This window comes from Pseudorasbora parva, chromosome 10 (genome assembly GCF_024679245.1).
Source record: "Pseudorasbora parva isolate DD20220531a chromosome 10, ASM2467924v1, whole genome shotgun sequence".
NCBI lineage: Eukaryota > Metazoa > Chordata > Actinopteri > Cypriniformes > Gobionidae > Pseudorasbora > Pseudorasbora parva.
In genome coordinates, this window is record NC_090181.1 from 18,507,197 (window position 1) to 18,521,470 (window position 14,274).

General features: G+C 36.5%; 1 protein-coding gene across 1 annotated transcript; it reads left to right on the top strand.

Moving 5' to 3' along the window:
• Window positions 1-3,642: 3,642 nt before the first annotated feature.
• On the top strand, window positions 3,643-13,976 carry hadhab (hydroxyacyl-CoA dehydrogenase trifunctional multienzyme complex subunit alpha b). Its single transcript, XM_067455391.1, has 20 exons — window positions 3,643-3,758; window positions 4,571-4,612; window positions 4,724-4,794; window positions 4,885-5,018; window positions 5,389-5,527; window positions 6,089-6,208; window positions 6,305-6,407; window positions 6,528-6,650; window positions 6,768-6,886; window positions 6,976-7,032; window positions 8,643-8,752; window positions 8,909-9,043; window positions 9,837-10,008; window positions 10,089-10,175; window positions 10,259-10,399; window positions 10,498-10,566; window positions 10,705-10,900; window positions 12,031-12,145; window positions 12,318-12,463; window positions 13,313-13,976. Exons 1-20 carry the CDS (start codon window positions 3,692-3,694, stop codon window positions 13,456-13,458), a joined length of 2,292 nt encoding a protein of 763 aa, XP_067311492.1. The 5' UTR covers window positions 3,643-3,691; the 3' UTR covers window positions 13,459-13,976.
• The last annotated feature ends 298 nt before the right edge of the window (window positions 13,977-14,274 follow it).

Consider the following 14,274-nt stretch of genomic DNA (forward strand, 5'->3'; position numbering starts at 1 on the left):
TATTGGTCGATCTGATGTGAGTGACAGGTTGCTCATGCCCTCACGCCAGTAAACGCCATCAGAGAAGAGATTTTGCTGCAAGTTATTTTTATTAAAGATTACAAGGGCACTTGAATTAAAGAAACAGCCAGTGTTCACAGATACAACATTTTTAATAAACACTGCAATATTCCATAAAAAATAAGAATGATCAATTTTGATTTCATGGTGACTTTAAGCAAATGCAGCAGTCAGTGGTGTCCTCTCACACAAAATGGCAGCTTATTCCTTGCACAGCTGTAAAAACAAATCATGTCTTGAATGGACCTTGGAACCAACTACACTCGCATATGAGCACACAATCACAGTGATAAGTATTTAGTGTCTAGGTTGAATTCTTTAAATAGATTTCTACTCTTATGTGCCCATATGGAGGATCAGTGGATGTTTGTTGTGAAACAACAGTACTGGGATAAGGGGTGGGGGGCACTTAATGAGGGCAGTGTGACGCAATCAGTAAAGCAGTGTATGGAGCCCTGTTTCAAAACAATAGAGAATGGTTCTTATTCAGTCATTGCACAGTCTTCAAATCAATTCTCTATAGGATAAGAGACCTGATGTGTGTCTACTATTGTAACAATTAATAATTGATTGACCGTTATTCAGCAATCGCGGTTTTGTGCTTTTTGTATTGCTGTTAATCCTTAAGGAATTTTTGTTTGCTTTTTAACTAGGTTAAATGGGGAAAAGTTCACTTAAACCACTTGACTGTTGAACTGAAAGCATGATGAAGGAGCTGGGGATGACAGAGCTTATCATGTGAGAACGGTCCCGAGTTCAGATAGAACGTACAGGCAAAATACAAGCCTTACAATGAGACCACTGTAACACACAAGAACAAAATAAGAAAATCTACCAGAACTTAGTTCAGTAATGTTTCATAATTTATATTACTTCCCAGTTATCAGACAACATACCAGCTATATTAGTAATATTTTGGCTATCTGATGACTTATTGTCAACTTACAGGGGTTGGATGATGAAACTGAAACAATAATTTATTATAAGTACAGCATCAGTTCGTTCAGTAAAAAATAGAAGTCCTTAACAATGACCAGGGGGATTTTGAGCCATTTATATTCCAGAACAATGGCCAGGTCGATGCTGGTGAAGGAAAACGTTTGCTGACTTGCTCCTCCAAAATAGCCCAAAGTGGCTCAAAAATATTTAGATCTGGTGACTATACCCGGCTAGAAATTTTACGTTCCTAGAATATTCTCAGAATTTCCCCGCTGGTCTCAAGGACTTTGCCTAAAAATGTTCCTGATGCAGTCATGATGTGGAGTTCTTTAAAGGGTTTGGGACGTTATTTGGCAGAACTTTATGGAATATTCAGGATGTTCTTGGAGCGTTTAGGCAACCACATTTTATTTGGACATTTGATGTTCCCAGAACTTTCTTAGAACGTCCCCGTTGGTTGCTATGACCATAGAATTACCAACTGACTTAACTGGAACATCCCCCATAAAGGAACCTTGAACTGCAGCACTTCTATAACCAAAAGAGGATGTAGGAACATCCTTAATGTTCTATAAAGATTCGGGATATTCGTCACCTTTAGAACACTTTTAGGGAACCGGGCAAGGTCGTACACTGTAAAAAAAAAAAAAAAAAAATGTATTTAAAAAAAAAAGTTAGCTGGTTGCCTTAAAATTTTGAATTCATTGAAATTAAAATTTTAATTTAATACAATGAACATTTTTGAGAATTGACAACCTTTATTCAAATATTATTAAAAGATTTTGTAAGCATAATGGGTAATTGTGTTTGTTTTATTTGTGATGACGCAGTGAAACATGCCAAATTGTGCTATTTTTATGATTTATCACATTTTTATGTGGTTCAGATGCAATAATATTTTGAGTTTCTAATTATTAAACCAATTTCCTTCATTGTATCAACATAATTTTTTAATTTCAGTAAACTCTAAATTTTAAGGCGACCAGGTTGCTTACTTTTTAAAGTAAACAAACAATTTTTATTTTTTTTATTTTTTTTACAGTGTAGGTATGTCGCCTTCACCTTCCACTTTAAGTCTTGTTGTATTGTTGCATTATTATGCTGATACACGGCACCTCATTCAGGGTAATGTTTGAATTAGGTGCACATGATCCTCCAGAATGGTTCAGTAGTCCATGGTAGAGAATGTCATGATACTGCAGCCCAAACAATCACTGATCTACTCCTGTGCTTCACTCTGGGCAGCAACAGATTTGTGGGGCTTCTTCACTTCGTAACTCCCAAAGATGTGGGAAAGACATGAAGGTGGACTCATCAGAGAACAATACGTTTCACATTGTCCACAGCCCAAGATTGGCACCAATGAAACCAATATTGGCATATTGGTCTCTTTAGAAAACGTTGATAACCCACTTATATATGGATTCGTTTTACAATCTCTTTATTAACTTTTTGAAGCGTCAAAGTGGTAGTTGCGTAGCTGTCAACGGAGGGACAGAAATCTCTCAGATTTCATCAAAAATATCTACATTTGTGATCTGAAGATGAACGAAAGTCTTACGGGTTTGGAACGACATGAGGGTGAATAACACAGAATTTAAATGTTTGGTTGAACTAACGGTACTAACCCTTTAATGCAAACTTACAGATCATTTTATTGCGTGTTTGCCATCTTGTGGATGCAGGTCACATTGCAGGTTTGTAATAAGTGATATTTACAGAATTGCAACTGATTGCACATGCACAGTTAATTTATTTGACGTAAAATAATATAGAAGTTAACTGAAATAAATAAGATATAAAAAACTTAAACTTATTTCAGCTAGTTTATTTAACTTGATGTAGGCTAGCCTACTTAAATAACTAAACTAAAATAATAACATAATAAAATTAAAGACATTTTATTTCAGCTAGTTTATTTAACTTGATGTAGGCTAGCCTACTTAAATAACTAAAAAAAAAAAAATGATAACATAATAAAATTTATGAATTTTTTATTTCAGCTAGTTGCCAAGGTAGCATTTCTTATTTTTATTTATTTTAACATGATGCACTCAAATAACTAAAATTGAATGAAAAGGAAATAAAATTAAATGAAAATATCTTCTACTTTAGAAATATATATATGTATAAGTTATTATATATATATATATATATATATATATATATATATATATATATATATATATAAACACACACACACACACATATATATATATATATATATATATATATATATATATTTTTTTTTTTTTTTTAATTTTTTAACTTATAACTTTTAAAATTCTATTCATCCCATTTGTTGCTGTTGAATTTTCTGATCCAATCACGCGTCCGTATATAATTAGCCTAAATATAATTTGTGTAGGCTAATTAATAAAAAATACATTTTTCTTTTTTTTCTCCAAAAGTCTTCTGTTTATTTAAAGATCTGCTTAGGTTTAACAGAAAAACAATACAAAGAAAGGTTCAAAGGTAGCACATTGAAAATCAATCACCCCCACCCCCAATTTAAACCCACAAAAAATAAAATAAATAAATAAACAATATAATGAATAATTTCCTGCAGTAGTCTTAGTATTATAGAGTTGGTGGCTTGGTAGTGTTTAGCAGGTCTCTGACAATATAGAGAAATACGGTACCTCCTCCTCCGTCTTCCGCCTGCTGTCATTACACACATTGACCTCCAAACATGGCCGGCGTACGAGCCCTCGGTTCCCTCTCCAGACTCACAACCAGACGATATACCCTGTTTCCAGGTACTTCACACTTCTACAACCCTTCCTTAAGTTACTCCACATCCCTAATGTATTTCGCTTTGACACTCGCGTAAATAAACTAGGCTACTTTGGAGAGTCACCTCAGTCACACTTCAATGAAGTAGCTTAGCTCAACTGCTAATTAACTCAAGGTCTAGTGATCAATGTTTTGTGACCGTTTTAAGTTTCATGCGCGTGGAGTTTACATTACGGCACATGCAACGAAACGCGCACCATTGCCTGTTTTACCATTTAATTTAATTAGCAGTTGAGTAAAAGCAGTGGCATGTTATTGGTTGTTCCCGTTCAATTCAGACGGCTATTGCTGGGCATGATCTCTTAATCTAATGCATGAAGGAAACTTTTTAATACATATTTAGATTTTAGAAGAATGTAACGTTTTTAATATGCGCTAACGAAACATTGTTGCGCAAACTAGTTTAATCAAGGTTGGTTTAATGACATCTGCTAATACAGCTGCAGTTATACGTATTCTTGTTAAATTATGGCTGAAATCAGAATTGTTAAAAAGAGCCGTTGTATTGAGTTAATTACGTTTTCATCGTTATTAGGATGTGTATGACATTATGATTGTGGTTGTAGTGTAGGTTATGGGGAAACTGGGTTAAAGTTCATCTGTGACTGTACTACAGTCATGTCCTCTACAGGCCTCTGTGTACATTCTACTGTGTGTGATATCTCTTCAAGCCTTCCAACTTAGCCTGGCATGACCCTTACTGGGTAGAGGTATTTTTAAATTACAGTTTATTTCTGTGATTATTCACTTAACTATTTTTTTTCACACAATAAAGGTGTCACCAGGCGGACCTTTAAAGTTGCCGCTTGTATGATGGGTAAATCATTTTTTATATTATTTATAATATATAAAATTAGTGTGTGTTTATTTATTTTATGGTATTTTATTGCTTGCTTTTCATTTTCATGTCTTTTCAACATTTCCTCAGCTCGTACACACGTGAGCTATGAGGTCAAGGGAGATGTAGCTGTGATCCGTATGAATGATCCCACTTCTAGGGTAATAGTTGTCTCTGCAGCCACATTAATGCATTCAAATGATAATGTATGACCATTATATGTCATAATGTGTTTTTGTCGCAATGTCTAGGTCAACACACTGTCTATTCAAATGCAAAGGGAAATGGAAGAAGTTATGAATGAGATTTGGGGAAACAATGCTGTCCAAGGTGTTGTTCTCATCTCATCCAAACCCGGCAGCTTCATCGCAGGAGCAGATATTAAGTCAGTACCAGAATTCAGTAACATTTTAGTCTAGGATCCAATTCTCATCTAGTTGATTATTAGCATTATTACTTATTATTAGCTGTGTTTATTAGTACTCATGAAGTGCCATAATAATGCCTTATTCTGCATGACTATATTCAACATTCCTTAATCCTTGCCAGTACACAAACTTAACCACTTTTTTACTAACTATAAATAAGCAGTAATTAGGTGTTTATTGAGTGAAAATTTACATTTAGTTAATAGTTAGAATTTGACCCTAAACTAAAGTGTGACTCAGAATGCATAATGTGTTTATTAGCTGTTGGTGGTTATGGTGATCATTATCAATTACAGTGTGTTTTTTTACACTGTACCATGTGTTTAGCATGATTCAGGCCTGTAAAACTGCAGAAGAGGTCACTGGCCTATCTCAGGAGGGCCAGAGGATGTTTGAGAAGATTGAGAAGTCCCCTAAACCCATTGTCGCAGCCATTAATGGATCATGTCTTGGTGGAGGCTTAGAGGTACTGCATTCATTTTCATATTTAGCCATTTATTTTTCTCCCACAGGGCGAGCAAAAGATTACTGTTTTAAATTAAATTTCTGATTTGATTCTCAAGTGCCCCTGACTATTATGCTATTTTAAAGTTCCTCGCTTTGTTTTGACAGTCATCTGCAATAGGTTTACATATATCCAAGGTCAAAAATCACTTCAATTTTCTCATAATATTAGTTTGCAGTGTTCATTTTCTCAGTGTCTGAAACTTTCTAAACCCCTCATTTCTCTTATCATACTCTGCTCTGATTGGTCAGGCGGTTTGGTCCACCGCTTAAAGCGTGTGTCGGTAATAAAACACAATTTCCTTATCTGAATTTCAGCTCTGAAGGCTTCCTCAGTGTTTGATACATAGTAATATATGAAGAAATTATGCCGTCAGTTTTATCGTGTCCTTTAGAAGTACATGCAAAGTGAATTTGCTTTTGCCTAAATTCAACACAAAAATTAAGATTTAAACTGCATTTAGTTTTACAGAACTATAATTCAAAGAATACAAAGTTGATACTGTGTTTTATGCATTTGTAGTTTGCCATTGCCTGTCAGTACAGAATAGCCACCAAGAGTAAGAAGACAGTTCTGGGCGTACCCGAGGTCATGCTCGGCCTTCTGCCCGGAGCTGGAGGAACACAGAGACTGCCCAAAATGGTCTGTAATATGCCACTGACACGTTTAGTAATTATTCTTTTGGTTGAATCTTCACAACTCAAGTGTGGTTGTTTTTACACCTTTGCTTTTATATAGCTTGGTCTTCCCGGTGCTTTTGATATGATGCTAACAGGAAGGAATATCCGTCCAGATAAAGCCAAGAAAATGGGACTGGTTCACCAGCTGGTGGATACTCTTGGTAAAACGTTTTCTGTAAATAAGTTTTTAAGAACAGCATTTATTTGATTTTTTTTTTCTTCTCACAATGTTTTGCATCCTTGCTGAATTAACACATTAATTTCTAAAAATAAAAAAACAGGACCTGGACTGAAGAGTCCAGAAGAAAGGACTATTGAATACTTGGAGGAAGTAGCCGTGGAGGCTGCCAGAGGCATTGCTAATAAGAAAATCTCACTTACCAAAGAAAAGGGCTTGATGCAGAGTGAGTATTTGCTATTGTTGACTACTGGACGGTTGTAGTTTCAAAATGGTTTCATATCAGTTTTGCATATGTAGAGCTTCATTGCTTTAATTATTATATACAATTATTTCCTTGCAGAAATTCAAGACTACATCATGAGTTATCCTTTTGTGAGACAGCAGATCTACAATACAGTTGAGAAGAAAGTCATGAAACAGACCAAGGGACTGTACCCCGCACCACTAAAAATAATTGAGGTATGATTCCGTCATTATTCTGTGCTCAATGGAGTTATCATAAATCATAGTAGAAATGGTTTATATTGAGTGCTTGTTTTCTCTTTCAGAGTGTGAAGGCTGGTGTTGAACAGGGTCAGACTGCAGGTTACCTGGCTGAGTCGCAGGTGCTGTGAAAATGTTTAAACTATTCTATCGTACAATAAACCACAATCATGCAACTAGGGCTTCTCCCAAACGGATATTTTTGTAGTTGGCTCGTAGTTGATCATTTAAGCCATTAGTCAACTAGTCGAATGTTTATGATATTAATTTAATTACTTAAATATACACTCACTCTAATTATTCATGGCATAAATTCGTCAAGGTTCTAAAAACATTCCTTAAAATTCATTTTGGTCCATATTGACATGATGACATCACACAGTTCTGTAGCTGCACATCCATGATGTGAATTTCCCATTTCATACATCCCATATGTGCTCTATTGGATTGAGATCAGGTGACTATGGAGGACATTTGAGTATTGTGAGCTCATTGTCATGTTCAAGAAACCAGTTTGAGATGATTTGATCTTTGTGACCTGGTGCGTTATGCTGATGGAAGTAGCCATCAAAAGATGGGTGCTGTGTGGTCATGAAGAGATGGACATGGTCAGCAACAATACTCAGAAAGGCTGTGGCTTTCTTCTCCATTCTGATGCTCAGCGGATCATCTTGACCAATGCTGCATCCCAATTTGCCTACTTATTCTATGCCCTAAAGTATGTGCTGTTTTTGTGAAGAAAAAGTACATACTTTTGAGATGGAAGACAGCTTTAGGACATACTAGTACATCATAATTGCGTCTTTAACGCACAGCTGTTGCTTAGATGCGTGCAACCTGTCACCATTGGGTGGCAGCTCATTTCTACATGCATAAATGCATTGTGATTGGCTGATTAGATATTTATGTTAATGAGCATCTGAGCAGGTGCACCTAATGAAGTGGCTGGTAAGTGTATACTATAATAATGAGCCTTTAAAATTTAAATTAAGCACACGTAAAGCTTGCTGCAACACACTGGAAAAAGTAGTGATTATGAGTGTGTCAAAAAACAGAAAAGAGACTGTCTAAACATTTTGATAATTTATTATGAGTCTAGTGTTTTCTAAGTCAGTGTCTGTAGTGTTTTCTTGACTACACAGACTCTCATCTCCACAATATAGTGGATGCATCTATAAAGAAATTCACAATAATAACTTTTGGGATGCAAGTGTGTGCAGTTTACGTTGTGGAATAAAATGTCTAAGTATTGTCAAGTTATATTTACTACAGCCCTTTATTTTACTCATAAATTTAAAAACCCTGTAGGAAAATCTCGACGGAACCAGCAGCGAATTAGCCTTTCCGGGTTATGATGTCATACCTGCATATAAAGGCTTCAACATACTCCGCAAGAACAGAGAAAAAAGTTCTCGCACCCACGGCTGCGAGAACCAAATGACGTAATTTTGCTGCCACTTCGAGAAAACGAACAAATTTCTTTGTTCTTGCAGAGTATGTTCAAAGCTTTAGTCATGTTTGAGGCGGATAAATTATATGCGCAACATAATTATTACATGGACCGAATCCTTACTTGCATCTCTGATCTGGGGTATTTCTGCAGGGGGGTTTTGAACTTGAAAGCAATCTATTAATAATAATGATATTTGGTAATTGCTGGCTCTGGTTAAAGCGAAAGACAATGTTATGTTTGTAACAATCTAATTATGCACACATTTATTTATTATTACAGAATTTTGGCAAGTTAGCCATGACCTCTGAGAGTAAAGCACTTATTGGCCTTTACCATGGTCAAGTCACATGCAAAAAGAATCGGTTTGGAACCCCTGAAAAGGAAGTAAAGTATGTATTTTCTCCATCTATTACAATATTTAGGTTTATGAGGGAACTTGACAGTTAGTACATGAGTGAATTTATAACGCAGCTACTTCATAGTTAGAATTATTTTTCCGTAGACTAGTAATTAATTTTTCTTGCATGTTGATTTTCTATTTTTAGAACACTCGCTGTTTTGGGAGCAGGTCTGATGGGTGCTGGCATTGTTCAAGTGTCTGTAGATAAGGGCGTTCACATTATTCTTAAGGACACCACAATGGAGGGACTCAGTCGTGGAGAGCAGCAGGTCTATAAAGGGTGAGTATTAAATATACTGAAACTAGAGCTGCGTGATTAATCGTTAAAAGATTGCGACCTCGATTCAAACACCTACGTGCTCTTATTCCAAAATGACAATGATTCATTAGCGATCAAAATAGTGTAACGCCTTTTGAAAGTAACTTGATATCAAATAAAGATTACACCAGTAGGTGGAGACAAGTGACTGTTAAAAATGTCATTGAATCATACACCAATGCATACACAAACTTCGCAATTCCTAAAAACCAGAAAGGGAAACAAAAATAATCATAAAATTATCAGTAAAGGAATAGAAATAAAAAAAAAGCAACGTTTTTCCACTATAAACAGCAAATTTGGAACGAGAGATACAAGGGGGTTTGGCTTTATGGCGTCTTTACTTGGAGCTGATTGGTCCAGTTTGGCTTTGCGATCTCTAACCAAGAATAAAACCTGCTCCAGAGCAGGTCAGCCGTGTAGTGTAAGTTACCATGGTAATGAAAACATAAAAACCAATCCACCTTCTTGAGCCTGAAAAAGCAGAGTTTGCTCAAACTAATCTTGAACTTACCTGGGTCACAACTGAAACCGAATACAGCGATTTTAGTCGGATCCGTGTGAATGAGGATCATTTTAACGTTGTCATCTGTAAGCAAAAAATGCGAAGGAAAAACATTTCCTTGTTTAGTACATAATTTTCATGTAAACATAGTCTAAAACTAATGGACAAACTGACAACTAATGACAAATAGATCAAAACTTTAACCAAAGTTAAAGTGTTTTTTTTAATTATTATTAAATTATTTTTCAGGCTAAATGATAAAACTAAGAAGAAGAGCATAACCTCGTTCGAAAGGGACAGTTTTCTGTCCAACCTAACGGGACAGCTGGACTACAATGGCTTTAATAAAGCCGACATGGTCATTGAAGCCGTTTTTGAGGATCTCAGCATTAAACACAAAGTCCTGAAAGAAGTTGAAGCAGTAAGTTAATATGAAACTCTTTTAAATAATAATAATAAATAAATAAAAGCTTTTGGTGAGACCATACCTTGTCATTGCAGGTGATACCTCCACATTGTATATTTGCTACCAACACATCTGCTTTACCAATCAAAGATATTGCAGCTGTGAGCAAGCGGCCTGATAAGGTAAGAAACTTTGAAGGAAGTTCTTGAGCACAATGTAAGAGAGTTTGTGATTATCTCAAATGTGTTATTGTGCTTTGTTTCAGGTAATAGGAATGCACTACTTTTCTCCAGTTGACAAAATGCAGCTACTGGAAATCATTACCACTGATAAAACCTCCAAGGACACAACAGCCTCAGCAGTGGCGGTCGGCCTGAAGCAAGGCAAAGTCATTATCGTCGTTGGGGTGAGATTGCATATTCTTCCATCATTCCAGAACACATACAATCATACATGCATGAATGAATTGGATGGAATGGCTAATTGCCATGTTTTTATCTTCAGGACGGACCAGGATTCTACACAACCAGATGTTTAGCTCCCATGTTAGCAGAGGCAGTGCGTGTATTGCAGGTTTGTGTATTTCCTTCTGAATTATTCATTTATACCCATCTGTTGTAGAAGTGTTATGTACAAAAATCAGGCCATGGTGATGTTCTTCATAGTCACACACCTGATGTATTAGATCATGTTTTTGTTTTCTACATACAGGAAGGTGTCGACCCCAAGAAGCTGGACTCTCTGACCACAGGCTTTGGCTTCCCTGTGGGTGCTGCTACCCTGGCTGATGAAGTGGGCATTGATGTGGCAGCTCATGTGGCCGAAGACCTTGGCAAGGCCTTCGGCTCCAGATTTGGAGGAGGAAATATTGAGGTCTTGAAGACCATGGTGGAGAAAGGATTCAAAGGTACATAGGCTTAATATACACTTCAGTTTTGATGCATTTTGCCACATCGCATATTTAAAAAGTTTCATCCTTGACCTGTAATTTGCGTTGTCAAAATTCATACTTAATTCATACCTGATATATATTTATTAAAAAAATCAACTAAACGGTTACACTTTGCTTAAGCTCAAGCATAAACAGGTCGACACATATCGTTTTTTGCTTCTTACCCCGATTTTGCACGGCATGTTAACACATTAACCTGCTTTCTGTGGGCTTATTGAAGTGCGCATGTGATACCTGGCAGGAATGCATCCTTAGTGCAGATTCAAAAGCATCCAGGCAAAGCAAGCATTTTGCAGGAAAGAAAGAAGGAAATATCACAAACGCAAATATCATACAAACTTTCATGACCCAAACAATGTGTTCTTATCTCATGCAGCAGAAGTAGAATTGGTTTAGTCAAAACGCTGTATCTGTAACCGCACGAGAGGATAAAATAAGCTGACAACATATGGAATACTGGGTCGCAAATGATTTTGACGTCATTACAGGAAAATAACCTGATTAAATAAAAGTCATGTTTACTTGCACTGTCAGGTTACTGATGTGCATGTAAACATACTCCTAAACATTTGTAGAAAGCACAAAGTTGTCGCTCAAAATTCAATACCAAAAATGCAAGCCTAATTAGGGAACATTACAGTTTCTGGTTTAACCAGTTAGGGTTTTAATACTTGCATCAGAATTAAATATAATAAAATAATAATTGTTACAATCATTTGTATCGGATTTCGAGCCGAATTCTGACTCGTTTTTTGGTGCGTCGTTTGTCGTGAGGTGTTCGTGCAGTGTAGAAGGGTAAACGCGACGCGACAAAGCTCTCCCGGTCGTGAATCGGATGGTCGGATGAGCTTCTGGTGTGTCAGGCCATGGCTTGACGCCTTCCTGCCTTCAAATGGGTCCTGTGAAGGCAGTATTTTCCAGTTTTCGGACGCAGCCTAGATGTCAACCTATTCTAACCCTACCAGTCTACCAATGCTCTACTAAATTATGGCGTCTACCCGGATTAATTCTGCTCTTTGGGTTTATTGACATTAACATGTTCAGTATAATTGACATAAAGTATTTTTTCTTTATTCATTATTTAGGCCGGAAATCAGGCAAAGGCTGCTACACCTACCAGCCAGGACTTAAACGCAGAGATGTGAACCCAGACGTTCTGGAGATTTTGGAAACGTACAAGCTGACGCCAAATGCTGCAGTGTAAGTTGTTCGGACAGTTAAGTTTAGATATATTTTAATTCGTAAAATGTTTTTTTTATTTTTATTTATCTGGACAAATTAGTGTTATTGTTTTGTAGTAGGATGGTGCATAGTTTTTCATCAAATAAACATTATTTCTGCTCCATCATCACTGCTTTTTTTCTGTCGCCAGATCTTCAGACTCAGATATACAGTATAGGCTGGTGTCTCGGTTTGTGAATGAGGCTGTTCTGTGTCTACAAGAGGGCATCCTTGCCAACCCAGTGGAAGGTGACATCGGGGCAGTGTTCGGTCTTGGCTTTCCACCCTGCCTTGGAGGTGAGACTCTTGAATATCTTGATTTACTTTTGGAAACTTCTCCTTTAGAAATGGAATTTCGAATAAAAGGTGCTATTTGTATTTTTTGTTGTTGACTGTACTAACTAGAGCATAAACAATAATATGTCTGCAGCTATTTAGAGAAGCTGCTTAGTTTACATACTGGTTTGTCTGAAAAACATCACAACAGCCAGTTATTTAGTGTCGGAATGTTTTTGTTTTGAACCGTGTGATCCTACCCACTGACAATTAACCCAATAGAGTACAACAGTGGCATCACATTTTTCATAAATTTTTCCCATAAGGATTTTAATATAGACTTCTTTAAAGATTTATAAGCCATGAACCAAGACAATGAGCTGCAAGGTGAATCCCAACACTTCAAACTTTAATTTGAAGCAAAAAGGTTTATGTAAATCAGACAAAATACAAAGGTACAAAACTGTGAACTTAACTGCTTTAGTGAGGGAAAGAATCAGTGTGTTGCCTTTTTGGTGTAATTTTAGAGCATCGTGGATTATGTAGTTTTCACCAGGGGTGTCACTGTTAAACAGCTGTCACTTTACTTTGTGCGAGGACCTGTGTGGTCGCACACTTGGCACAGCCCTTGCGACGGTACTGAATGCAAGGCTTGTTACCAATTCCATTCCATTACAATTGCACTTGTTCCTGCTCAACCTGTCAAGTGTGAGAGTCGAGTCTGAGGAGGTGGTGGCAGGGGAAATGACTCTCCAATATTTAGAATTTGGAACGCAGTAGCCATTTCAACCACTTGCTGTCAATATTACATACTGCACCTTTATGGTATATTGGCGTTCAGTCCTTTCATTATTTGAATTGTCAATGCAGGGCCCTTCAGGTTTGTGGACAACTTTGGAGCTGACAAACTTGTGGAGAAGATGAGAAGGTTTGAGGAGGTCTTTGGAAACCAGTTTACTCCTTGTCAGCTGCTGCTTGATCACGCCAAGGATCCAAGCAAGAAATTTCACAAGTGACTTCAGCCGTCATGTGCCATTACGACTTCATAGAAGTTTCAGAGATTTACGTGAAAAGCAAACCATCAATCATGCACTTAAAGCAAGAGTTCAGAATGTGAAGGGCCTTTTTGTTCCTTATTAAGGAAATAACAATTTTCCCCTGTAAGATGCCATGTGCTTGACTAATATTCAGGTAGACTTTGGCCAAGTGATAGCCTTTTACTGAATTAAGCAATTTATTTTTGGGGTTGTTTTTGTATATTTAATGAACTCTTTAGGTGAAATTGTTTTCTAATGGTTGTGTACATATCAAATGTACAGACAGAGACATCAAGCACGTTCCAGTACAGCCCGGGGTGTCAAAAAAAATAACCACTCACATTTTCTAGGCTGTAGTCCAAAAGAACTTGTCTGTAAAATAATTCTTTTAATTTCAGCGCACTTCGGTACTTATACACAATCTCTCTCTCTCTGGACATAGGAAGTGGCCTCAGAAAAAAATGAATGTCAGTGAATTAAAAGAAAGGTTAAAGTCTTCTGTGATTTATGGTGTTTTTTTTATTATTGATTCCATGTGGTGTTTACAAGTGGGACCATTTAGGCAATGTGAACTTCTCTTAATGATTTAAGAATTATTTCGACTTTCAGAGCTGTTATGCTTCATTTCAATTAGGATCATAATCTGTACTACCTACTCTACCAAAACGTTTATGAATGTGTAGTCACTTTATAATGCTAGATAAATGAAGCTAGAACCTTTATTCAATGATTATAAAATAGGATGTATATTAAAATATAGATTTTGAAATTAGGTTAAATTTAGTGACTTGAATA